At 42.3% G+C, this 26,158-nt stretch overlaps 1 protein-coding gene across 2 annotated transcripts in view; it reads left to right on the forward strand.

Annotated features, from left to right (window-relative positions):
• LARGE1 (LARGE xylosyl- and glucuronyltransferase 1) overlaps positions 1-26,158 on the forward strand; it is a 693,833-nt gene that overhangs the window by 569,743 nt on the left and 97,932 nt on the right. For both annotated transcript variants that reach the window (XM_003405322.4, XM_023539269.2), the window contains exons 8-9: positions 7,417-7,529; positions 9,377-9,502. In XM_003405322.4, the coding sequence (XP_003405370.1) occupies positions 7,417-7,529; positions 9,377-9,502 (239 nt within the window). The remainder of the gene's footprint in view (positions 1-7,416; positions 7,530-9,376; positions 9,503-26,158) is intronic.

Consider the following 26,158-nt stretch of genomic DNA (forward strand, 5'->3'; position numbering starts at 1 on the left):
GGTCTGCTGTTCAAATGTGATGGAAAATGTTTGCTACCTGATAAAAATTCACAGCAGCTTGTTCTACTGAAACCGCTGCACGGAAGGGAGAAGCTTGTCTGCGTGACCTCCCTCTCCCTGTCCTTCACTTAAGTAATCGTCTTCATCCTTTAGGTTTCAGTCGAAATACCATTTATTTCAGGAAGCCTTTTCCTAATGCTTCATCCCACACCCAGACAACGACAGGTTTCCCTGTACCACATTCCCACAGTTCTTCCCACACCTTGCCTTTATCACCAGGCTTGGTCCCTGGGTAGAGAAAACAATTAAGCACTTTAGCTAGTAACCAAAGGTTGGCAGTTTGAATCCATCTAGAAGTGCCTTGGAAGAAAGGCCTGGCAACCTATTATCAAAAGATCACAGCCATGGAAAACCCTATGGAACACAGTTCTCTGGCACACATGGGGTCGCCGTGAGTCAGAACTGTCTTGACGGCAGTTGGTTTGGTTTTTTTGTTTTTGGTGTTTTGGTTACCTGTCTTCCTTCCCTATTAGGCCTTGCTCCTTGAGGACAAGGACTGTGATTTGCGGACTTTTGAGTCCTCGGTTAACCCAGTGAGTAGAACCATAGGAGGTGCCTCAAAGATATCTGTAAAATGAGTTGTAAAAGAAAAGACTTCTGAAAGCAGGACTCCTGGTCAAAGGCCAGGCAGGATTCCCGACGGTGTGTTTGGCATGTCAAGGGTAGTTCACGTATGACCAGGCTGTAGGGTCTGGGAGCCCTGATTCCCATAAGTTCCTGTGGGCCTACATTAGTCAAGTGCCTGTTTTGATCCATGTGCAGCAGGCAGCACAGGCTTTCAAAAAGTCAAAATGTGAAGGAAAGCCATCCCATAGGCCCTGTTAACGTGGGCACATGTCTTCATTAGCTCTAAGAGAAAAGACCCTTTTCCAGACGGGGCAGTAGGAGGTACTTGCCAGCCCTCTAACCTTGGAAGAATCACCTCACTTCTCAGTGCTTCAGTTTCTACGTCTACCCAAAGGCAATACTAACATTAGCCCTGCCTCCTTGCTAAGGATCTTGGGAGTTCAGAGGCGACAAGGACTGTGAAAGCTCTTGAATGTAGACGCTGAAGCTGATTTTTTATTGAATTGGAGAATGGCGTGTTTAGTCAACATTCTGGGATTACCTAAGAGGAACTCAAGCTGAGTATTGGCTCATCGGGTTTGCAAAGAAATAGCATAAGGTGGTTGAACATCATAGTGCCCTTGGGCTAGTTTTACTGGAAGGACAGAATAGAAAAGTAAATTGTGACCTGACATTCCAGGCTAAGAAATTAGGACTTGTCCTTTAGATCACCATAAGACACACAGAAGGAGCCCTGGTGGTGTAATGGTTAGAAGCTAGGCTGCTAAGCAGATATTGGGAGTTCAAACTCACCCAGCTGCTCCATGGGAGAAAGACCTGGTGGTCTGCTTCCATAAAGATTGCAACCAAGAAAACCCTATGGGGCAGTTCTGCTCTGTCACATGGAGTCTCTCTGAGTTGAAATCAACTCGACAGCACAGAACAGCAACAGAAGCAGCACCTGGGGTTGCCATGAGTCGGAATTGACTCTACAGCACAAGACACACGCACATGATATTGAAGACCTGGGAGCCTGCGAAGTGATGTGGTAAAGCATTGTTTTAGATTGACTTTTCTAGGATGGATTCATCCACGGTGACTCCCTTGCTCAGGATCCTTCACAGGCTCCTCTTTGTTCTCAGCAGTGCTTGCCAATGAGTGTGCCACACATGAGTGACAGATGTGCCCAAGTAGTAATCCCTCAACCATGGGGACATCAGAGTGGAGCCTGGGGCAGCTGGAGCCCCTGGGGCAGTGCTTGTAGCCATACATAGCTTCCTCTATATCCCCAAACCAAACCTTTTGCCGTGGAGTCAATTTCAACTCCTAGTGACTCTGTAAGGCAGAGTAGAACTACTCCATAGGGTTTCCAAGGCTGGTGGCACAGTGGTTAAAATCTCAGCTGCTAACCAAAAAGGTCAGCAGTTCGAATCTACCAGCTGCTCCTTGGAAACCTGTGGGGCAGTTCTACTCTGACCTATGGGGTCGCTATGACTCAGAATCAACTCTAATCAACTTGACAGCAACGGGTTTGATTTTTGGTATTGGAATCTTTACGGAAGTAGACTGCCACATCTTTCTCCCATGGAGCCGCTGGTGGGTTCAAACTGCCAATCTTTTGGTTCACAGCAAAGTTCTTGACCACTGATAGACTTACCTTCGTGTCCCCACAAAGGGCCTGGCAAAGATTAAGTATTATACATCCCTTAAACCCATGCTGAATTCATTTCTTTAATAAAATCCATGAGATTGGGAAAAGTAGGAAAGAAAAATAAGCACACGCCTATTTCAGTCAGTCCGCACGTCATAGGTTCTCGATAAATAACAGTTGAATGAATGAATAAAAGAATAGCTGTAACAGCATTTTAAAGGAGATTGGTGAGAGTCGGTGATGGCTTGGGTATAAGAGCCAAGGAGGATGGAGTACTTCAAGACGTTTCCAGACAAGAAGCACCCTTTGGCACAGCAATCCCTGTACAACTTTGAATCCTTTGTCCTGGTTAAGCTCACACACATGTGCAAGAATTGGAATTAGACTATTTATTGCAGCATTTTTTAATCATAGCAAAAACACCGGAAACAACCCCAATGTCCTTCTGTAGGGAAACGGACAAATAAATTGTGGCCTATTTATACAGTGAATAAAGGAATTACAGTGAACAAACTAGATTTAGAAATGTTAGCAAGGTCAAATCTTAAAGACATAGCACTGGGCAAAAAGGGAATTACAGTAGAAGTATGCAATACGAAGCCCACTAAAAACACCGTATTTGTTTATTACCATATGCACTGGAAATAAAAATATAAAAACCTGCATGGAAATGAAGCACAACCACCACAGGATAGTGGTTGCCTCTGGGGAAGGGAAGGAAAGAATGAGATGGGGGGAACCTTTGATTTATCAATAACATCTTATTTTTTAATAGCAAGTATGGCAGTGTATTAGCATTTATTAAATCTGGTTGGTATTTGTTATATTAATCTGTGCTTTTCTCTAGGTTTGAAATGATTGATAATTTAAATCACACGAAGGCTGGGAAACTGGGAGACGGCAGTTTGTCTCCTGCATTTAGAATTTGCTTCTGGACACCCCCCGCCCCGCCCCTTTTCAACTAGACTGGCAATCGGGGCAGAATTACATCTGCCACTTAGGACTCGCCAAGTCTTAACACCATTTAAAAGCATCAGTTCTCAGCTTAGTCTCCAGAGACTATATAGATCTAACATTGACCTCTCTGGAGGCTTCTCTTCAAACTGTACATTCATATCTTTCATCATTGTTTATCACTTCCAAGCCCCACCACCACTTTTTCTATATATTGAAGCGTCTGTTCAACCTAATTAAGGACCTCTGGGTAGCTCAGTGGTTATGCGCTGGACTGCTAACTGAAAGGTCATCTGTTCAAACCCACCAGCTGCTCTGTGGGAGAACAATGAGGCAGTCTGCCGCCATAAAGATTTCAGCCTTGGAAAACCCTGTGGGGCAGTTTTACTGTGTCCTATAGGGTCACTATGAGTTGGAATTGACTCAACAACAGTGGGTTTGGTTTTTTGATTTTTTTTTTTTTAATTAAAGATTCCAGTTGGCTCAACAGTTAAGTGCTTGGCTGCTAACTTGCTAACTGAAAGACTGATGTTTCAAAGCCCGCCAGCCGCTCTGTGGCAGAAAGACCTGGCAGTCTGCTTCCATAAAGATTACAACCTAGGAAGCCCTATGGGGCAATTCTACTCTGTCACATGGGGTCTCTATGAGTAAAAAATTGACTCAATGGCACCTAACAACAACATCTAACCTAATTAGAATTATTCTCTGCAGTAAGATTTAATGAAATTCTCTTTCACATGTTTAACTGGAATCGATTGCCAGTGACTTACATCATGATATTCTCTTGATTTCTAACTTCGTAAATTTTCCTCTCCTTTCTTCCCTCAAAAAACAATAAAAAAAAAAATATGTTTGTGGTGAATTATCCTATTTCCTAAAGTGCTTCAGGAGACCCAAGTTCGATTCCTGGCCAATGTACCTCATGCATAGCCACCACCTGTCTGTCAGTGGAGACTTACACATTGCTATGATGCTGAACAGGATTCAATGGAGCTTCCAGACTAAGAGACCAGGAAGAAAGGCCTGGCAATCTACCTCCAAAAACCAGTGAAAATCCAATGAAGCACAATGATCCAATTCCATTGTGCATGGGGCCACATGAGTTGGGGGCTGACTCAACGGTGGCCAACAACAACAAAAGCGCTTCCATAGTTGGAGGACAGTTTCAGCAGTGTGCCAGAGCTAGCTTTCACTGGCTCAGGAGGGCAGTGTGTCCATTTCTTCCCAACCTAGCATTCAATGACGTTACATCGATAGCCAGAAATCAGCCATGGTGGGAGTGTTTACGCCAAGGAAATTGGCACGTGCTACAAATCAGGTTGTTTTTCACCTCCCCGCCCCCCCAGGAGAGCTGGTTGTTAAACATTTTCTAGAACATTCCCTAGAGCCTGAGTTGTCTGAGGTGTGCACAGCAAGTAACGTTTTCCTCTGTTTACGTATATAGACACTGAGAGTGGAAAAGGAAAGATTGGCCTGAGTCTCACGGCTCAAGTAGCATCGGCTCCGGGCTGTGTGGTAAAGCAGAGGAAGTACTGGCTTTAGAATCAGGAAAATCCAGATTTAAATCTCAGCACAGCTACTTTTGAGCAGTAAATTGGACAAGTATTCGACTTAGCCTTCTGAGCCTCAGTGTTTCCGCACCTGTAAAGTAAAGATGACGATGCCGCTCCTGTAGAGACCTTGTGAGCATGGAATGAAATGATCTGGTGGGGGAAAAAAAAAACCTAGCAAAGCACAATGGGGATGTGTAGTAGGTGTTAGTGCCCTGTCCTTCTGACTTAAATGTTCAGATCTCTTTGCATCATACCATTCTTCCCATGACCGTATTTCATATTTCATCTGTACCTGTCCCAAACATGTTACATTTAATAGTGATTATACTTTTCTGCCACATCTCTGCCACTGGAATAAGTATAAAATCTTGGAGTTGACATTTATGTGTGATTTCGGGAAATCCATTTCTTTCCTACACTCTTAGAATTGTGTGTACTAGATATCAACTAAGATCATTTTTCAACTGCCTGGAGTTCTCGCCACTGCCCATTCTGCTGAGCTAAGCATCTTAAGGAGGATTGATTTGGGGGCCCACGGGTGCTGTGATTCCATCCAACAAATTAACTGTAGTGGCCTGTGGGGAAATTCGCCTGGCTCTCTGTGCTCTGAGCTGTGTGCTTTCTCTGCCCACTGTATCGGACCTGATGGTAGATGGCTGCTTTTAAGCTCTTCGGCAAAGCTGAAATATACTTTTCCTATTAAATTTTAATTTTTTTTTTTTTTTTTGCCTTAGCAATACATTTAGTTATTTTAACATTTTTAAAAATACAAAAAGGTATGCAAAGGAAATTTTCCTGCCTTCACTATCCCTCAGCCACCTGGGCCTCTCCCCACAAAAACCAACAAAAAAAAAAAAAAAAAAAGAAGGTAAAGAGGAGGAAGAAACACAACCTTGTATTGTCAGTTTGTGAGGAAGCCAAAGGCTTTTGGAGCTCATCTTAAAGACCCAGCATCAGCACTGCTGTCACTGTAGGTTACGTATATGTTGATTTGGGCCAAAGAAGACCCTAGCTGGAATCAGGAACCCATATGGCTTGTCAGTAATTGTAAAGCAAATTAGCGAAGATGTACTCAGAATAATGTCATGAAACCAAAAAAACCAAACTGGTTGCCGTCAAGCCAACCCTGACTCATGGCAACCCTATGTGTATCAGAACTGTGCTCCACAGGGTTTTCAGTGTCTGATTTTTTAGAAGTAGATTGCCAGGCCTTTCTTCCAAGGTGTCTCTGGGTGAGTTCAAATCTCCACGTTTTTCAGCTAATAGTCAAGTACTGAACTGTTTGTGCCACCCAGGGACTAACACTATGGAGGAATTGTTTTTCGTCGGTAAAAATAAATGATATATATTGTACAAATACCATTTATCAGTTTTGACCTAGGTATATTATCATATCTTTGTGGGGGGTAAAGAGGAAGAAACCTACTGCTTATAAGAAATGTACTATGTGCCAGGTGCAGTGCTAGGCTCTTTTGCCCATTTTCCTCAATCCTTACAACACCCTTTGAGGTCTGTACACCCACTCCTCACTTATCAGCATGGTTAGTTTCCAAAGACCAGGTTGCTATGTGAAAATTGGCATTATGCAAAAATGGAGGGTGGCTGCATCATTGTATAACTGCCAAATTGCATGTTACATGACTGCCAGACCACTGAGAATCATGGCCCTGGCAAGCTGACACATAACCCTAACCATCACAGCCAGTGTTACTTTAACCTCCCACCTCAGCATTCATTACTACCAGACCTACGTTGTTAATGTGCGAAAGAGTCGGATAGGAGATGTCTTAGTTATGTAGTGTTGCTATGACAGAAATACCACAGTGGATGGCTTTAACAGACAAAAATTTATTCTCACAATCTAGGAGGCTAGAAATCTGGATTCAGGGTGTCAGCTGTAGGGGAAGGCTTTCTCTCTGTCAGCCCTGGGGGAAGGTCCTTGTCATCAATCTTTCCCTGGTCTAGGAGCTTCTCAGCACAGGTACCCGAGTCCAAAGGACGCGTTCCACTCCAAGCTCTGCTTTCTTGGTGGTGCGAGGTGCGTCTCCTCTCTGCTCTCTTCTCTCTTTTATATCTCAAAAGAGACTGACTCAAGATACAACCTAATCCTGTAGATTGAGTCCTGCCTTATGAACATAATTGCCTCCATCCTGCCTCATTAACATTATAGAGGTTAGGATTTACAACACATAGGATAAATATATCAGATCACAAATTAGAGGACAACCACACGATACTAGGAATCATGACCTAGCAAAGTTGACATACGGTTTTGGGGGTCAAAATTCAATCCGTAGTGGTAGATTTGTTTCTGTTGTCGTAAATGTGAAATGTCAGATAATAAGCTAGTCAATAGATAAGGAGTAAGTGTATTACACTTCTCCATACAATAGGGATGTTTCAGAAAGATTGTTTACAGACCAGGTAACTGCAAAGCCTGGGGCTGAACACAGGTGTGTTTGCCTCCAAAACGTGTGCCCCAGACTGTGATGTTTCACTTGAGGAACCGTCAGAGGGAAGACTTCTCTCCGGTGGTCTCTTCTCTCTTCAAGACACCATCCCTGATGGCTGGTGGTTGCGTTGAACACACGTGTGCCTGCCTTTTCTATCTTACTGCTGTTTTTCCGTCATCTATTCAATGTTCTTGCCCAGGGGTGATCCTGCTGCTTCTGGATAAGCTGCGGAAGATGAAATGGGAGCAGATGTGGAGGCTTACCGCAGAGAGAGAGCTGATGGGCATGCTGTCCACATCCTTAGCTGACCAGGTGAGCGGCCGGGTTAGAAGGGGGGGAGGTTATTCCTGAGTGCCCTGGTAGTGTTTATCAAAGAAACATAACAGTCGATGAGTCTGAATTATTTTTCTACCTATTGTGTAACTCTGTACACTTGCACAGACCTACCTTATCCTTGACGATCTAAAACAACAACTCAACTCTCATTAGTTCATTCCCTTCATTCGTTTGTTCATTTAGCAAACTTTCACTGAACACTTGGAGACTAAGCTGAGAAATAGAATTATGGAGATAAATTAAGGATGCAGTATTTGGTCTAAGAGAGCTCAGAGTATATTGAAACCGAATCATAAGTAGATGACCATTTGGTGTGTTAAGCAGAGGTGATAGTCTTCACCGGCAGTGGGGAGCTTGCAGTGCCTGCTCCATGTAATCCCGTGTACACGATATGATTTCCCTTGCCTCTCTGGCAGGTGGAGTCTAACTTTAAGGCAAAACCTTTTGCTTAGACCCTATACCAGAGATCCTGTACTCAAGGGAAATTGCATTTAAAAGGAAAGAACAAACCAGTTGGCTGGAGAAACCAGTTGGCTGGAGAGGCCATCTGAAAAAGTTTTCAAGCTCTACCGATTACCAAATATTCATAAAACCCTCATTTCTCATTTTGAACTGCAGGGCCCTAAGTCTTGGGCCTTGGACCTACCAGGACAGCTCGCTTATATTTTGATCTCCTGTGATTTTTTTTTTTTTTTTATGATGCAGGGCGTGATCTTGAAATGCAAAGACAATTTCTCTGGGTTCTCTCCATTTTTTTCCTTTCTCCTTTTTCCAAAGAGCAAGCTTACTCTCCATGCTTTTGCTCAAATGTTCAATTGCCAGATTTGTCAAATTCCTGCAAAGTTTTCTTTGTTGCTTGTACAGAGGAGGCAAGAAACTCTGTAGGGTTACTTTACTATTTTCCTTAGCATTGTTATTGTTCAGTATTTCCCAAGTAGCTAGAAACTAATTTCATTTTTCAAACATGAGCTATGGTATAATTAATGTGTTAAAACATACCCAGGTAGCTGTTTCAAACCTGAAGGGGAAATTGCCCGCCATCATCATATTTTAAGTCAGGTCACAATGACTCACTTGTGTCCCCGAAAGCCAGCCATTGTATGTCCACGTCCAATGAGGATAGTTTATTCAGCCATCTCCCGCTGTGAAGGCCCATAAGTCACTCCCAGCACCACCTGTCAGCAGCTGGTTAATAAGTATGGCCCAGTGCTGGGCTTGGAGAAGAGCCCAAAAGAGGTTGAATCTCCCAAGACAGGCCAGAATTGACTTTTGAAATGGGGAAAGCGTACTCTGGCCACCGTGGCCTGCAGGAATCCCAGGAGCATCCATCACTGAGTCCACAGAAAGCCCCAGGTAAATAAGCTGCTAAAACTGAGGACCTGCAGTTTGTCTCGACCACCTGAATGAGCAGAACAACTTATCATCATGCAGTTTCCTCTCCAGGAGGCTCAGGATGGATGACACAGGGCTCCTTGATGAGCTGGGGAGAGGAGATGAAAAGATACTTCATTTATCCAGTGCTGGCTAGGGTAGGAAAGACGCTCCCGGTCTGTCCCACGTGAGCTCACTGGCTGATGCTTTATGAGACCAGCAGGACCCATGAGCTTCAAGTTGGCCCTGGGCTGTCCCCATCTCTACTCAAATGTTATTGCTTGGTTCCTGGAGAAAAAAGGGAAGGGAAATAGCCCACAGTTCAGGTCAGCCCGTGTTCAGAGCACGGCTCAAGGGAAGCCCTTTCCAAGGAGATGCAGTGCCATGAGAGCCAAAATCTTAGGCTGAACCCACCTGACTGTTTTGACTATGACTTTGGTTTTTATCCACAGGATATTTTCAATGCTGTCATCAAACAAAACCCCTTCCTTGTGTATCAGCTGCCCTGCTTCTGGAACGTGCAGCTGTCGGACCACACCCGCTCTGAACAGTGCTACAGAGATGTGTCTGACCTGAAGGTAAAGCAGGCCCAGGAGGTGGGGTGAGGTGCCCTGCAGCGGCAGAGGGAGCCAGAGCTGGGGGACCCTGTCAAGGGGATGAATGGCTAGGCGCTTTGTGTGCAGTGTGGGGAGAGAGAGGAGGGTGCAGAAGAGCAGGACGAAAGCTCTTTCCTTCTTTGTTTCTCGTTGGGGCTTTCAGGGAAGCCTAAGGCCTCCCGGCATAACCAGATACACGGGAACTGGCTTGTGTGGCTTTTCTTCTTGCCACATGCTGCTGGCTGTTTCGTTTAATTTGAACAAAAACATTTATTGAGGGCTTACTCTGTGCCAGGTGCTGTCAATATGGAGACGAATAACTTAGTTCCTACATTCAAGTCATTCCGGGTTTAGAGGAAGAGAGAAACATGTCAGGAAATGAGTGAAAAGCCTATGGCAGCTGCTGTGATAGATGTGAGTGGGGGGAAGACACAAGCATAAATGTCTCATTCTGCCTCCAGAGAAGGGACAGTGACAGGAGAGCCTTCATCATTGGTCTCTGGGTATCAAACATAATTCCTAAGTCCTAGTAGATAAAGACAGGTCCTAGCAGTTACCTACTGCCATAAATAATGCTACATAACAAACTGCTCAGATAGTGACCTCATCAGTAACCATTTAGCTGATGAGTCTGCAGGTTGGCTGGCTGGTTCTCTGATCATCACCAGCTTGCGATCAGGTCTGATGGCTATTGTCTGGGCCAACTTGGCTCCCCTCCAATGTTTCCCAGGTCCCTTCAGGCCAGTCTGGCCTGTTCTAATGGTGAGGCAGAGCTACAAAAGGAAGCCCTAGTGCACAAGAAGAAAACTTGAGTCATTGTTTGTAATACTCCACTGGCCAAAGCCATCACATGGCTGAACCCAGAGTTAAGGAGTGTGTCAGAACATTCCACCTAGAGTGGGAGGAGTTCCAAGTGGGAGACTTAGGTTCATTCCCTGGCCAGTTCACCTCATGAACACCCACCTGTCTGTCAGTGGAGGCTTGCGTGTTGACAGGATGCCGAATAGGTTTCAGCAGAGCTTCCAGACTAAGATGGACTAAGAAGAAAGCATGGGCGATCCACTTCCCAAAATCAGCCAATGAAAATCCAACTCATCACAGTGGTTCAATCTGCAGCTGGTTATGGGGATGATGCAGGACTGGGCAGCATTTCACCACATCATGCATGAGGTCACCGTGGGTCGAAAGCCAACTTGACGGCAGCTAACAAGAACACCAACAACGTTAAATGACAGAAGAAGGATTTGAACATAGGCCTGTCTGACATCAAGTACGTTTGCCACTCTGGATGTTTCAAAGAAGGAGGACATATATGCATTAATAGTTCATTTCATGAAAAATTTATAGGCAAATAAGCGGGAGCCAACACGAATCAAATAAATTGTAATAACAACTGCCTTAGTCATCTAGTACTGCTATAAAAGAAATACCACAAGTGGATGGTTTTAACAAAGAGAAGTTTATTTTCTCAGAGTCTAGTATGGTGAAAGTCCAAGTTCAGAGCATCAGCTCCAAGGGAAGGCTTTCTGTCTCTGTCGGCTCTGGAGGAAGACCCTTGTCTTCAATCTTCCCCTGGACTAGCAGCTTCTCCGCACAGGAATCTCAGGTCCAAAGGATGTGCCCCGCTTCCAACATAGCTTTCTTGGTGGTATGAGGTCCCAACTCCCTGTTGGCTTCTGTTTTATCTCTTGTAAGATAAAAAGTGGTGCAGGACATACCCCAGGGAAACTCTCTTTACACGGATCAGTTATGTGACCTGGGTAAGAGTGTTACATCCCACCATAACCTTCTTTGACAGTAATCTGATCTTGCCTTGTTAACCACAAGCAGAGATTAGGATTTACAACATACAGGAAAATTACATCTATCAGAAAATGGAGGGCAACCACACACTACTGGGAATCATGGCCTAAACAAGTTGACACATATTTTTGGGGGACACAATTCAATCCATGACAACAACCACTGCAAGTTTTAAGAAGGAAAAAGGAACCCAAACCTTGATTTTCTAAATCAGTCCTTTATAATTGACTTTTGATTCATTTCCACCCATCTACATTACATCTCCAAAACAGAAGCTGAAGCATAACAATGATCGTAAGGATGGCGCAGGACCGGGCAGTGTTTTGTTCTGTTGTGCATGGGGTCGCTATGAGTCGGAACCGACTCGACAGCACCTAACAGCAACAACAACACCTTACATCTCATTTATAAGCATAATGCACATGGAATTTTATATTCTGATTTGTGCTATGTCAAGCATTTTCTGGACCAGCGACATGGTTCATAAATATCATATCTGGTAGTTATATACCATTCCATCAAGTGGCTGTATCATACATTACTTAGTCATTTCCTTACTTGGATTATTTCCAGTTTTTCACAACCATTGATTCTGTTGTAATGATGTGCTTTGTCCATAAGCCCTTTTTTTCTTTTACAGTATTTATAGGTTACCTTCCCAGGAGGGAAATCACAGAGTCAAAAAGAAAGAACCTCTTTTTTTTCCCCCAAAGTTGAAGTTCATTGAAAAATTTTAGAAAGTGTTTAAAACAGAAGTATCAGCATCATTCATTCTTTCAATCAGCATTTATGAAATTCCTTCTGTGTGTCAGGTACTTACTAGATATGAGGAAAATAGATGAAATAAACAAGTAATTTTTCTAGGAATATAGTAAACTTGAAGTTCAGAGAGGAGAAAAACAAAACTAATCCTGTAAAGAACACCTAAAAATGCCAGAATAAAAAAAAAAAGTTTTAACATGTTGACAGCATAGTTGATCAGTCCATCAAGAAATAGGAATAAGCAGAAGCCAGAAACAATAATAAAGTGTGAATTGGAAAGATAAGCTAAAAGTAGCTGTATCTGACATTTGCATCTGGGGTCATTTGTTATTCCTGGCAGCCTAGAACCTTGTCTATAGGTAGGTATATTGTTCAAGAAGGAGCCCTGGTGGCACAGTGGTTAAACACTCAACTGTAAACCAATAGGTCAGTGGTTCAAACCCACCAACCACTCCTTGGCAGAAAAATCTGGCAGTTTGCTTTCATAAAGATTGCAGTCTTGTAAATCCTATGGGGGCAGTTCTGCCCTGTTCTGTGAGTCAGAATGGACTCATCAGCATTGGGTTTCTATTGTTCAAACCAGGGGGTGATTGATATTACTAGTTACACTGGGACAAGAGGCCTAAATCAAAGTCTGTCTCAGGCAAACTATATGTTTGATCATTCTGTTGGAAGGTTGTGCATGGAATCTTGGGCCCAACAAGAAGAAAGGCTATTAGAAGACCCTCCCTCCATAAAATCAGGACCCATGTGGATAAAGATGAGTAAATAAACAATTAATAAAATTTATAGTATAGAAGACAATAGGGATTGTTGTCTGTTTCATCCCTGGCTTTAGGTAGAATGTGGGGGAAATGTTTTTCCTGAAAATTTCTAATTTCAAGCCTGTGCTCATGTTGTTTGAGGGGCTGAAATTACATAGGTGGGGCAAAAACAAGATAGAAAAAAGCATGAAAATTTGCTAGATACCTGGCAGAAGTGAACACAAATCTAATCTGGGAGAATAATCTCAAAACCCAGGCTTCAGAATTCTTCAGATGAAGTTTAAAGGGACGTGAGTTTTCAAACAGGAATCACAAAACACACAAGGAAATAAACTACCATGAGGAAGGGCAGAAACTTCAGACTATAGAGTAAAACATCAAAGACTGCTGCTGTTACATTAATCAGATAAAAAAAAAAAAATCAGATATAAGACATTAAATAAGGATTTTTCTTGTATTGAAGAAATAGAAGAGAATATTGAGAATAGAGGAACAAGAGATTCTCAAAGATGAATAGACTCCTTGGAACTAAATAGGACTTTAGAAGTAATAAATATCATAACTGAAAGTAGAAATTAAATGGATGTGTTAAGCAATAGATTCCAACTGAATCTCTTAACTGAAGAAAGAATTAGTGAACTGGGAGACATAGCTGAAGAAATTACCCAAAATGCAGTGAGGAAAAAAGAAATGGAAAAACTGAGAGAAGTTAAGATATCTGAATATGTTTGGTTAGACTATCAGGAGATAATAGATTTGAAAGTGAAGCCACATTGGATGAGATAGTGAGTTTGTCACACAGTTTAAATAGAGAAAGCCATACGTGTAGTGAAATTGCAGCACCCTAAAGAAAGTGATCTTAATAATAGCCAGAAAGAAAAAACAGATTACAAAGAAATTGCGTGTGTATAATGAGAGCAGTGTTCTCATCAGCAGAAATGGAAGCCAGAAAAGAGTAGAATAGTATCTGCAATATGCTGAGAGACAATAAATTATACACATAGCATAACAGTCTTTCAAGAATTAGGAGCCTGGTGACACAGTGGCTAAGAGCTGTGACTGTTAACCAAAAGCTCAACAGTTCGGATTCACCAGCCATTCCTTGGAAACCCTCCGGGGCAGTTCTACTAGGTCCTCTAGGGTTGTTATGAGTCAGAGTCAACTTGAGGGCAACATGTTTGGTTTGGTTTGTTGTTGTTTATGGACATGTGTGCAGATCACCAGGCCTGATTTTCGAGGTACCTCTGGGTAGATTTGAACTGCCAACCTTTTGGCTAGTAGTCTAGTGCTTAACCATTTGCCCTACCCAGGGACTCAGTGATTAAAGGTGGAGAACAGGGATAAGAATCAGATACACCTTCCAGTGTTTCTTAGGATAAACAAAAAATTTCTTACCATGATAGACAGGGTATTACAGTTTCCTTTGGTTTGGGGTTTTTTCAGATAAGCAAAAATGAAGAGAATTTACCCCAAATATACTTATAAGAAAGAAACATCTGAAGAATGTACTTTGTTGTTGTTAGGTGCCAACTCATAGCAACCCCATTGGACAGAAAAGAACTGCCCATAGGATACAGAAGGAAACACTCCGTGGCCCTGTGCCATTCTCACAATCGTTGTTATTGACTACACTGTTGGAAAGAATGTACTTTAGGAATAAGGAATATGGTCCCAAATTCAAAAAAAGAATGTTGAACAAATTGGAAATATGTAAGTATTCCAAAGAACAGTTTATAAATAATAATAATGTATAATTTGTGAATCGAGGAAGGTAATACCTAAATTATCAGACAACGACAGCACATAAGTCAGGAGGGAAGTGATTATTCTTTGATCTTTGTTTGCTGGGAAAGAAAACAACATATTCCCTTTAGATGATAAGCAAGGTATGCATAGCAACATTCCAAGGTTAAGCACTAACAGACTTTAAAAGGGTACTTAACTTCCAAATCAAGGATGGGTGGAATAGAGAATAAAATAAGAAAATTTTAAAAAGAAACCAAAATAGATCAATCATTAAAAAAAAAGAAAAGAAATGCAAGAAAGTGAGGAAAAGCATAGAAAGAGTGAGAAAAAATGGAAAACAAGAACTCAAGATAATGGACATATGTCCAAATTTATTAATAATCAAATACATGTAGAAAAATAAATTTTGGCAATGAAAAGACAGCAAGACTGTCAGATTGAATAGAAAAATGATGTAAACTATATGCTATTTACAAGAGACATACCTAATATATAACTAACCAAAAAGGTGGATAGTATTTTTATGGAAAAAGATTATCAGGCAAATGTCATTCAGAAGAAAACTGGGATAACTATACTGATATCAGGCAAAGTAGATATTAAGACCAAAACCATTAATAGGGATAGAGATAGTCACAACTTAAGAAGTTACAGCTCACCAGGAAGATGCAGCAATAGTAAACTCATATACATCTCAGTTTGTTGTTGTTGTATGCCATCACGTCGATTCCAACTCATAGCAACCCTATCAGACAGACTAGAACTGCCCTATGGTGTTTCCTAGGCTGCGACCTTTACAGGAACAGATCACCTGGTCTTTTCTCCCATGGAACAACTGGTGGGTTTAAACTACCGCCTTTCTGTTAGCAGCCCAGCATGTAAGCATTGCACAACCAGGGCACCTCTTATCTCATACCAAACCAAAACCAAACCCAGTGCCGTCAAGTCGCTTCCAACTCATAGCGACCCTAGAGGACAGAGTAGAACTAACCGCCCCATAGAGTTTCCAAGGAGCGCCTGGCGGATTCGAACTGCCAATGCTTTGGTTAGCAGCTGTAGCACTTAGCCACTACACCACCAGGGTTCCCTATCTCATACAGTAGCCTCAAAATATATAAGCAAAGCTCATTAGGACTCCAGAGAGAAATTGACATGTCTACTACCAAACATTTATATGAGAGTAACCATGTACTAGACCGTAAACCTTATCTCAGTACATTTCAAAGGATCATATCATACCATAGTTCTCTGAATACAGTAAAGTTAGAATGTGGTAACAGTAAGATTTTTTTTTAATCTATTTGATTAATAAGGAAGACTGAAGAATTGATGCCCTTGAATTCGGGTGTTGGTGAAGAATATTGACTATACCATGAACTGCCAGAAGAATAAACAAACTTGTCTTGAAAGAAGTACAGGCAGAATGCCCCTTAGAAGCAAGGATGGCGAGACTTTGTCCCATATACTTTGGACATTTTATTAGGAGGGACCAGTCCCTGGAGAAGGACATCATTCATGCTTGGTAGAGGGTCAGCGAAAAAGAGGCAGATCCTTAATGAGATGGATTGACACAGAACCTGCAACAATGGGCTGAAACAGCAATGATTGAAAGGATGACACAGGACCGGGCAGTGTTTCGTTCTATTGTACGTAGGGTCGTTACGAGTAGGAACCAACTTGATGACACCTAACAACAACAATTACTCATAGTTCTAAACAGAAATTTTAAGGGAAACAAAAAACTACTTAGAACAAACCAACTCAACGAACCCAGTGCTGTCGAGTCGATTCTGACTCATAGCAACCCTATAGGACAGAGAAGAACTGTCCCGAACAAGGAAAATAAAAACAATACCTGTCACAATTAGTGGGATGAAGCAAATATGCAGGGAAATTTATAGCCTTAAATATTTGTATGACATCTGAATTATCTTCTAGCCATTAAATAAATTAAATCAATAGATAAACTTCTGACAAAGAAAATGCCATCACCCGATAGTGAATAGAGATACAGTCGGTCACATTTTTTTAATCAAAGGCTATTTCTAATTTTAAATAAACCTTTCCAGAGAGTAGAAAAAGACGAACACTTTTCAACCCATTCAGTGAAGCCGGGGTATCCTTGATACCAAAATCCGACAAGGAGAGTACAAGAAAAGAAAATTACAGGCCAGTCTCATGCATATAGATGCAAGAACCCTAAGTAAAATATTAGGAAACCAATTCCAGCCATGTGTAAAGTGGATAATGCATCAGGGCCAAGCTGGATTTATTCCAGGAAAGGCAAGGGTGATTTAACATTGAAAAATCCTCTTGTGTCATTCAGTGTATTAATAGATTAAAGGAGAAGCATCATGTAATCATCTAAATAGATGCAAAAAAGTTATATGAGAAAATTAAATACCCATTCATGACAAAAATTTTCATCAATGGCATCTACTGGAAGCAAACTTCCAGTGAACACTTGCTCTGGGGTGTGCCAACTAATTAATAAAAAATAATAGAAACCCAAAGAACACCCGCACCATATGGGAATTTGGTATTTGAAGAGGTGGTGTTGTTGATCATTGGAGAAAGGATAGTTTTCCACCAATGGAAATTTAGGAAACAGATGATTATCTGTATGGGAAAAAAAAATAATAATAAATGGATCCCTACCCCAGACCATGCACAAAATTAATTCCAGAAGGATTAAAGACTTAAAAGTGAAAGACCAATTTAACTTTTTATTTAAAAATAGGAAAATGCTCAACAGTGACAACAAAATAGATAAAACTATATATTAAAAAAAAAGGAAAATGTTTTAGGACCTCACAGTTGGGAAGAATTTTTTCAAGCAAGACACCAAAAGCATAAATCGTAAATGAAAGTATTGATAAACTCTACCACATTAAAATTAACAGCTTTATCAAAGGAATATCACAAAGAGAAAAGAAAAAGATATTTCATGACATATAACTAACAAAGAACTAGTTAACAAAATATATAAAGAACTAAAAACCAAACACATTGCCATCGAGTCAATTCGGACCCATCATGACCCTATAGGACAGAACAGAATTGTCCCATAGGGTTTACAAGGAGCAGCTGGTGGGTTCGACCTGCCAGACCTTTTGGTAAGCAGCTGAGCTCTTAACCACTGTGCCACCAGGGCTCCATATAAAGAACTATTACTAATTAATAAGAAAAAAAATGTGCAGCTATGTCATTGAATTACAAAGAAAATGGCCAATAAACTTTTGAAAACATGTACAAGTTTATTGTTAATCATGGAAGTGAAAATAAGACCACAGTGAGATATAATTTCACACACACCAGACTGGGAGATGGGTCTATCCAGCCTCATTCGATCAGTAGGAACTCCCCTACACAGCTTGTAGGAGTGTAACCAAATTGGCAAAACAATTTGGCACTCTGTTGTACAATTGAAATTGTTAGTGTTTCACAGTCCAGGGTTTGCGTGTTGTATTAGTCTCCTGGAACTGCTGTAACAAATTATCACAAACTAGCTGGCTTAAGGAAACCCTGGTGGTGTAGTGGTTAAGTGCTATGGCTGCTAACCAAAAGGTCCACAGTTCGAATCCACCAGACGCTCCTTGGAAACTCTGTGGGGCAATTCTCCTCTGTCGTATAGGGTCTCTATGAGTCAGAATCGACTCAATGGCAACGGGTTTGGGTTCTTTTTTTTTTTTTTTTTGGTTTAGATGGCTTAAAACAACAGAACTTTACTCTTGCATTGTTCTGGAGGCTAGAAGTCTGAAATGAAGGTGTCGGCAGGGCCATGCTCCCTCTGAAGGCTCTAGGGGAGAATCTGTTACATGTCTTCTCTTAGCTTCCAGTGTTGCTGGCAGCCCTTGGTATTCTTTGGTTTGTAGACAGCTGGTCCAAACTCAGCCTCCCTCATCACTTGGTGTTCTCCTTCATGCGTCTGTGTCTTCTCATCTTTGAGGACACCAGTCATGTTGGCCTCAGGGCCCACCCTACTCCAGTATAACCTCATCTTAATTAACTGTACCTGCAAATACCCTATTTCCAAATTCAGTCATATTCTGAGAATCCAGGGAGGACACGAATTCTGGAGGGACACCATTCAACCCAGTACTGATGTAATTGGTAAAAAATTGGCAGGTAGATCAGTTCATTTGTATAATACCTTGTAGTTTACTAGACACTTTTAAATGTAATCTCTTCACAGCAACTCCAGGAATTAAGTAGAACAAGGTATTTATTCTTGTTTTATGGATAAGGAAATTGAGTCTTCCCTGGCACCGCTGGGTAGGTTCAAACTGCCAACCTTTAGGTTTAGTAGTCAAAAGCAAACCCATACATTCCCATTGCCACCTAGTCAATTTTGACTAATAGCAGTTCTATGGGACAGAGTGGAAATCCTGGTGACATAGTGGTTAAGAGCTACAGCCGCTAACCAAAAGGTGGACAGTTTGAATCCACCAGGTGCTCCCTGGAAACTCTATGTCCTATAGGGTCACTATGAGTCGGAATCGATCAGTGACCTTTTGATTAGCAGCTGAGAGCTTAACAATGTGCCATCAGGGCTCCTATATTTGCCTTAAAAAAACTCAAACCAAACCCTTTCCCGTCGAGTCGATTCTAACTCTATACGACAGAGTAGAACTGCCCCATGGGGTTTCCAAGGCTGTGGTCTTCATGGAAGCAGACTGCTACATCCTAGCCTCATAGAGCAGCTGGTGGTTTCTAACCACCAACCTTTAGGTTAGCAGCTGAACACTTAACCACAGCATCACCAGGGCTCCTTATATTTGCCTTACATCTAATTCAGTGGCAGATTTTTACAGGGACTTGTCTTTATTGGGAAACCCTGGTGGCCTAGTGGTTAAGTGCTACGGTTGCTAACCAAAAGGTCTGTAGCTCGAATCTACCAGGTACTCCTTGGAAACTCTATGGAGCAGTTCTACTCTGTTCTATGGGGTCGCTAGGAGTCAGAATCAACTTCACGGTTTTTCTTTTGTCTTTATTGAGTTCTTTCAAAGAATTTAGCTTGCCTCTTTTTGCACTTGTGTGTCATTAATCCAAATATTTAATTAGATTTCCGATTACATAAGAAATACAAATGGCATGTGTACATACTTGGTAACAGCTCACTGTTGGTAAGCATAAAGCTCAGCTGGTAAGAGCAGAAATGCTCAGGCACCTATTAGAACGCAGCCAACTAGCCCTGAGCATCAAACCTGCCCTGGATGTCAGGGGAGAACTTTTGTTTTAAGTAGAGGTTGCGAAGAGAACTTCTGGGAGGAAAAATTAAGAGTCCCTGTGTGGTACAAACAGTTAACACGCTTGGCTGCTAACCAAAAGTTTGGGGGTTCCAGTCCACCCAGAGGTACCTCAGGAGAAAAGCCTGGCTATCTACTTCTGAAAAAATCAGCCACTGAAAACCCTGCGGAACACAGTTCTACTCTGACACACATGGGATCACCATGAATTGACTCAGCAGCAACTGGTTAAGGGGAAAAAATGGTTTTACTGAGGAGACAGAAGAAGTATATAGGCTTTTGGAGTCGTGAAATCCTCTAAATTGTAATGACAGTTCTGCCTCCTATCAGCTGAGGGACTTGAGTAAATCACTTAACCTCTCCCAGACTCAGTTACATCCCCCATAAAATGGAGGCCATTATTCTTGGCCCCCATTCTCAGCCAGGCCCCTTGAGTGCTCCAGAGAAATGCACTTGACTTTTATTTCAGTCTTTTGTGTTTCAAAGACCTTCATTTTTATCTCTTCAGTCCTAAAGCTTGATGACTTAGCCTTCTCTGACTGAGTCGAAGATAAAAAGAGAAAGGCAGGGCCCCAAAAAGATCATTTTTTTTTTTTTAATCTCTTCAGTAGCACAGACTCTTAGGAGACCACCAGAGGGCTGTGTGCTATGTTAGAAAAGGAAGAATTGGACAGATTTTATGATACTTTGTGCTAGCCCTTGAGTCATCCATGAGCCATTAGAGGAGAAAGCCCTGGCCAGACATGGTGGATACCAAAAAAAAAAAAAAAAACCAAACCCATTGCTATCGAGTCAATTTCAACTTGTAGCAACCCTATAGGACAGAGTAAAACTGCTCCATAGGGTTTCCAAGGAGTGGCTGGTGGATTCAACCTGCTGACCTTTTGGTTAGCAGCCAACCTCTTAACCACTGCATCACCAGGGCTCTTGGGTTACTGGAGCCCCTCAGCTGAGGACGCCATGGCTCCTGCCATGAGGAAGTAAATGGAAAATTCCAATACAGCCTGCTAAGTGGGCGGTGTAAGGACATGAAGGGGGCTGAGATAACAGGAGAGAGGCACCTATCTAGCTGTGTTGTCTGTGGCTTGGAGGACCTTCTGTAGGAAGTCTGAGCTGAATCTTCATATCTAGACTCCCAGCCTTCTAAATCTTCTCCTTCCTCCTCTCTGCCTTCATACCACCCCTTGGCCCCCAGACATCCTTGCTGCCTCTTTCTGCAGTCCTGTTTAAACCACTGCTCCTCCCTGTACTTATGCTCCTGGAACTGGGAGTGAGTACAAGGGTTGCTTGGGGAGGGATAGGAACCCAAACACAAATTGTTGTTGTCGTTAGTTGCTGTCAAGTCGACTCTAACTCATGGTGACGCTATGTACAACAGAATGAAACATTGCCCGGTCCTGCATCATCCTCACAACTTCCAGCATGTTCGAGTCCATCATTGCGGTTGTGTGCCAGTCCATCTCACCAAGGGTCTTCCTCACCCTCGCAGGCCCTCTAATTCACCAAACATTGTGTGCTCCTCTAGCGATGACTCCTTCCTGATGCTTTGTCCAAAGCATATGAGTCTGGCAGTGTTCTGTTGTGATCCACAAGGTTTTCATAGGCAAATTTTCAGAAGTAGACTGCCAGGCCTGTCTTCCTAGTGTGTCTTAATCTAGAAGTCAGACAATGTTCTAAACACAAGTTAGGAATAGTGAAATGGATGCCAAGTAGGCAAGCAATAGGGTCCTCCCCACCATTGCTTCAAAATACCTCTTTCTGGGATAGACAGGAAATACAGAGGAGGTGAACCTTGACCCGGACCTCAAAGGACAAAAAGACATTTTCTAAGCAGATTGGGTGAAATGGTGTTCCAAGCATGGCCTTACTTAATCTTTACAAAAGTTTCATCATCCATTTTATACATCAGAAAATTATGGACCATACGGATTAAGTACTTCCTTGCCCAGAGGCACACAGATAAATATGACAGAGCTGAGATTCGAACTCATGTTTGTCTGACTCTAAGTCGAGTGCTTTCCTCTGATAGGAGGCTGAGTTCCCACCTGAATATGTTTTCGCATACGTGATATAATGAGTCTATAAGATTATTCTGTGCAAACTCTCTTTGCATTCAATGGGTTTGAAGGTTAACCCCAGAACAGAGACCCTTAACATAGCATTGTCTCCTTAAAAAAAATTTGAATTTTGAGCAACAGAGTGCTGAGAGACTGACTTTTAGACCCCGACCCATTCATAAAATGGGGATTTAGTATACTGAAAAGACAAATCCTAAAGCAGAGGAGAAAAATCAAGAAAGCCTGTGCTGTCCATATGGGAAAATGATGGATTTTCCTAGAGGCAATTTGTAGCATTTGCATAAAAGGAGTAGTACATAACTCAAGCTTTAAACCATTTTGTAATACTCAGAGTTGTGTCAGTTTTCACAGCTTTTGAGGAAGATGAAGGGCCTCCATGCATTAGCATAGTGAACGTGCCCTAGTTAAGCAGATTGCTGTGAAAAATGAGGCAGGGAAAGCAGAGAGAGGGTAATAAGAATGATAAATGGTAAGGTTGATTTTAGAAGATTAGGATGGATGGAGGGAGGAAAATAGTTGCTTTGAGGGAAAAGATCTAAGAATTAGAATCACACCCCCTCAACCAGACCTGTCTTTACTTCAGGCCAATTTCATTTCATGACTTAAATCCAAAGGCTCAAGGCGTTCTATTGCCTTTGTGTGCACTGCTGTGGTCACTAAACTCTAGGACTCCTCAAGATTAAATACAAGACAGCTGGCCCCAATTCAAGTAGCCAGTCTTCTGGCACTGTGCTCTGTGTTTCCTGCCTTGACATCACTCATTCATCTGCAAACATGGCAGAGTGTCCACTCTCGGCCAGCCTGGGGGGCTGTCATGGAGTCCCTTAACGTATCTTAGCCAAGTTTTATCCTCTGAGAAAGATGAAAAGAAAGTAATCATGACTTTACAGAGGAGATGTAAAGGTTAGAAGAGGTAATATACGAAGCACTTAGCACAGTGGTTCGAGACCTATGTTCTAAGCGTATTATGTTGTTTGTTGTTAGCTGCCATCAAGTCAGCCCCCAACTCATGGCAACATCATGCCCGCTGGGATCAGACTGTTGTGATCCACAGGGTTTTCAGTGGCAGATTTTGGGAAGTAGCTCTTCAGGCCTTTCTTCCTAGCCCATCTTTGTCTGTTAGCTCCACTGAAACCTGTTCAGCATCATAGCAACACTCAAGCGTCCACTGGCAAACAAATGGTGGTGGCTGAGCTTGAGGTGCATAGACCAGGAATCGAACCCAAGTCTCCCACATGGAAGGTGATTATACTTTTTATTTAAAAAAAAAAAAAAAAAATATTGATCCTGCTGTCTTCTTGGAGCTGTTTTCAGTCTGCTGTGGCAGAAACGTGTAAACAAGGGATCTTCTTACTTTGTCGGTTCCAATGCTTTCATTTCACAGATGAGGAAATCTAGACCCAAAGAGGGGAAGTGGCTTGTCCAGTGGTAAAGCACTGAATGGTGGCTGTCTTAGTCATCTAGTGCTGCTATAACAGAAATACCACGCGTGGATGGCTTTAAGAAAGAGAAATTTATTTCCTCACAGTAAAGTAGACTAAAAGTCCAAATTCAAGGCATCAGCTCCAGGGGAAGGCTTTCTCTCACTGTCAGCTCTGGAGGAAGGTTTTTGTCCTCAATCTTCCCATGGTGGAGGAACTTCTCAGGCACAGGGACCCTGGGCCCAAAGGACATGCTCTGCTCTTGGTGCTGCTTTCTTGGTGGTATGAGGTCCCCAACTCTCTGCTTGCTTCCCTTTCCTTTTATCTCTTAAGAGATAAAAGGTGGTGCAGACCACATCCCAGGGAAACTCCCGTTACATTGGATCAGTGATGTGACCTGATAAGGGTGTTACAATCCCACCCTAATCCTGTCTAATTTAAAATTACAATCACAAAATGGAGGACAACCACAGAATACTGGGAATCATGGCCTAACCAAGTTGATACACACGTTTTTTTTTTAGCGGGGGGGGACATAATTCAATCCATGGCAGTGGCACAGCTGGGACAAGAACCTGAACTTTATATAAATGTGTTCTACGTCCTGCAAGACAATGTCACGCTAAGTGGAAAGGACCTGGGGTAATTTCAGCTTTAGTCTTTTGCCTTCCCTCAGCACTCATCCAGTCTTGCCTCCTTTGGTAATTTTCAGAACTTAGCTCCTTTGGGTTTTATTGATTTATATTATCTATCATTGGCTTTGTTACACTTAGCTGATGAATTTCAGATGCAATTATTTCTTAAAAACAGCAAGTTGCCTAGAAGTGAAGTAACGGCTTTGTAAAACTTGCCCTCCAGTAACGTTTTCTGGAATATATGTCCAAACAGTTCCAAGAGCTGTTGATGGGAATTCTTTAAAACAGAGGGGGATGGAGGAGGGGAGTGCTGTGTGTTGTTGTTGTAAGTGTCCAGTCATTAAAAAGGAAAAACAGTCAAACACAGCCACAGTGGCACACACGGAGAGGAGAGATAAACAGTCAGAAACAGACAAAAGCAAAGAGACTTAGCAGATGAAGAGAGGAGAAAGCGGTTTTTCTAGTATTGCTGGTATTGTTGGTTGCCATCAAGTTGATTCCAACTCATGGCGACCCCATGTGTGCAGAGTAGAACTGCTCCATAGGAGTTTCAAGGCTGTGACCTTTCAAAACCAGATTGCCAGGCCTGTCTTCCAAGGCACCACTGGGTTAGAATCGTCAATCTTACAGCTAGTAGTCAAATACTTAATAGTTTGCGCCACCCTGGGACTCCATATATAAAATATATCCATACAATTCTAAGAGCTATTAATGGGATTTCTTTAAAACAGAGAGGAATAGGGGAGGGGAGTGGCATGTACAGCCTACCAAACAATGTTGCATGAAGCCCTGTAATATGGATACAGTAGGTATGGCGCAATGTTTCGTTCTGTTATACGTGGGGTCTCTATGAGTCAGAGCTGACTTAATGACAGCTGACAACAACAACAATGGTATGGATTTCGTTTATCTCCAGCATGTCTTACAGTTATTGACACTGAACAGATCCCTTTTATTTTGGAGTAACTTGTAGGACTAACTGGTGCATTAGAAGCCTACTGTGAGAAGTACTTCCCTAGATATTATGTCCAGGCTCTATTAAGAAGAAAAGGATTTGGGAAGAGGGAATTACCAACAAAGCAATATTTGGGGACATGGACATTGAGCCCCTTACCAGGAGTCTCCCATAAGGAAGGTTCAGATAACGTGGTGTTAGCCCTGGGCCTCAAAGCAGACGAAGAGTGGTCTTGGAAGACTTAGGAAGTCTATTTTCTAGATTCTGGGGAGAGTGTGAATGTGGCTTATGGGTTCAGAGCCAGACAGTGAGCAAAGAAGAGTGGCTGAGGTAAGCAGGAGATCATGCTTTAATTTTCCAGTTAGCATGATGAGGGCAGGCAGGTGGCATATCCAGGCAAACAAGTGAAGATCCAAATTACCTTAGAGGAAGGGTATGCAGAGGAAATTACATTCCAGCAAGCTACCCAGATGCCTACTCGGTGCAAAGATTCGAGGATCTAAAGATGAATTAAGTCATGATTCCTGCCCTCAGAAAGGCTCACAGCCAGGCAGAGGAGACAGAAGTGTCAACAGGTAATTTGCAGGTAACATGGATGATTGTTGCTATGTGTCTTTGATTCCAACTCATGGTGACCCCATGTGTTACAGAGTAGAACTGCCCAGAGGGTTTTCTTGGCTGCAATCTTGACGTAAGCAGATCACCAGACCTTTCTCCCGCAGAGCTCCTGAGTGGGTTCAAACTGCCAACCTTTTGGTTAGCAGCCGAGTGCTTAGCTGTTTCGCCGCTAGGGCTCCTTAAGATGAATGACGCTGTGCAGAAATCCATGACTGACTGGAGGAATCTTAGAGATGCCAACAGCAAGAGAAATGGAGGTTTCAGAAAAGAGAAACAGCATAAATGAGCACGAAGGGCTGCAAGATCATGGTGTCCCCAAAGTAGAAGTAGGTGAGGATGCAATATAGGACACTCAAATCGAGTTCAGGTGGTGTGAGGCCTTTTTTGCCATGCTAAAGGTTTTGTTTTTTTTTTTTAAAGGAGCTTGGATTGTAACTTGTAGATCACAGCAGTAAAATATTTCTCTATTTTTCTGTACTCTATATTCTGACCTATTTCTGTATGCATATATTTTTATTGTTAGGTATGAATTAAACCAAAAAAAAACCAAACCCAGTGCCGTTGAGTCGATTCCGACTCATAGCGACCCCATAGGACAAAGTAGAAC

The sequence above is a fragment of the Loxodonta africana genome, chromosome 4 (assembly GCF_030014295.1).
Source record: "Loxodonta africana isolate mLoxAfr1 chromosome 4, mLoxAfr1.hap2, whole genome shotgun sequence".
Classification (NCBI taxonomy): Eukaryota; Metazoa; Chordata; class Mammalia; order Proboscidea; family Elephantidae; genus Loxodonta; species Loxodonta africana.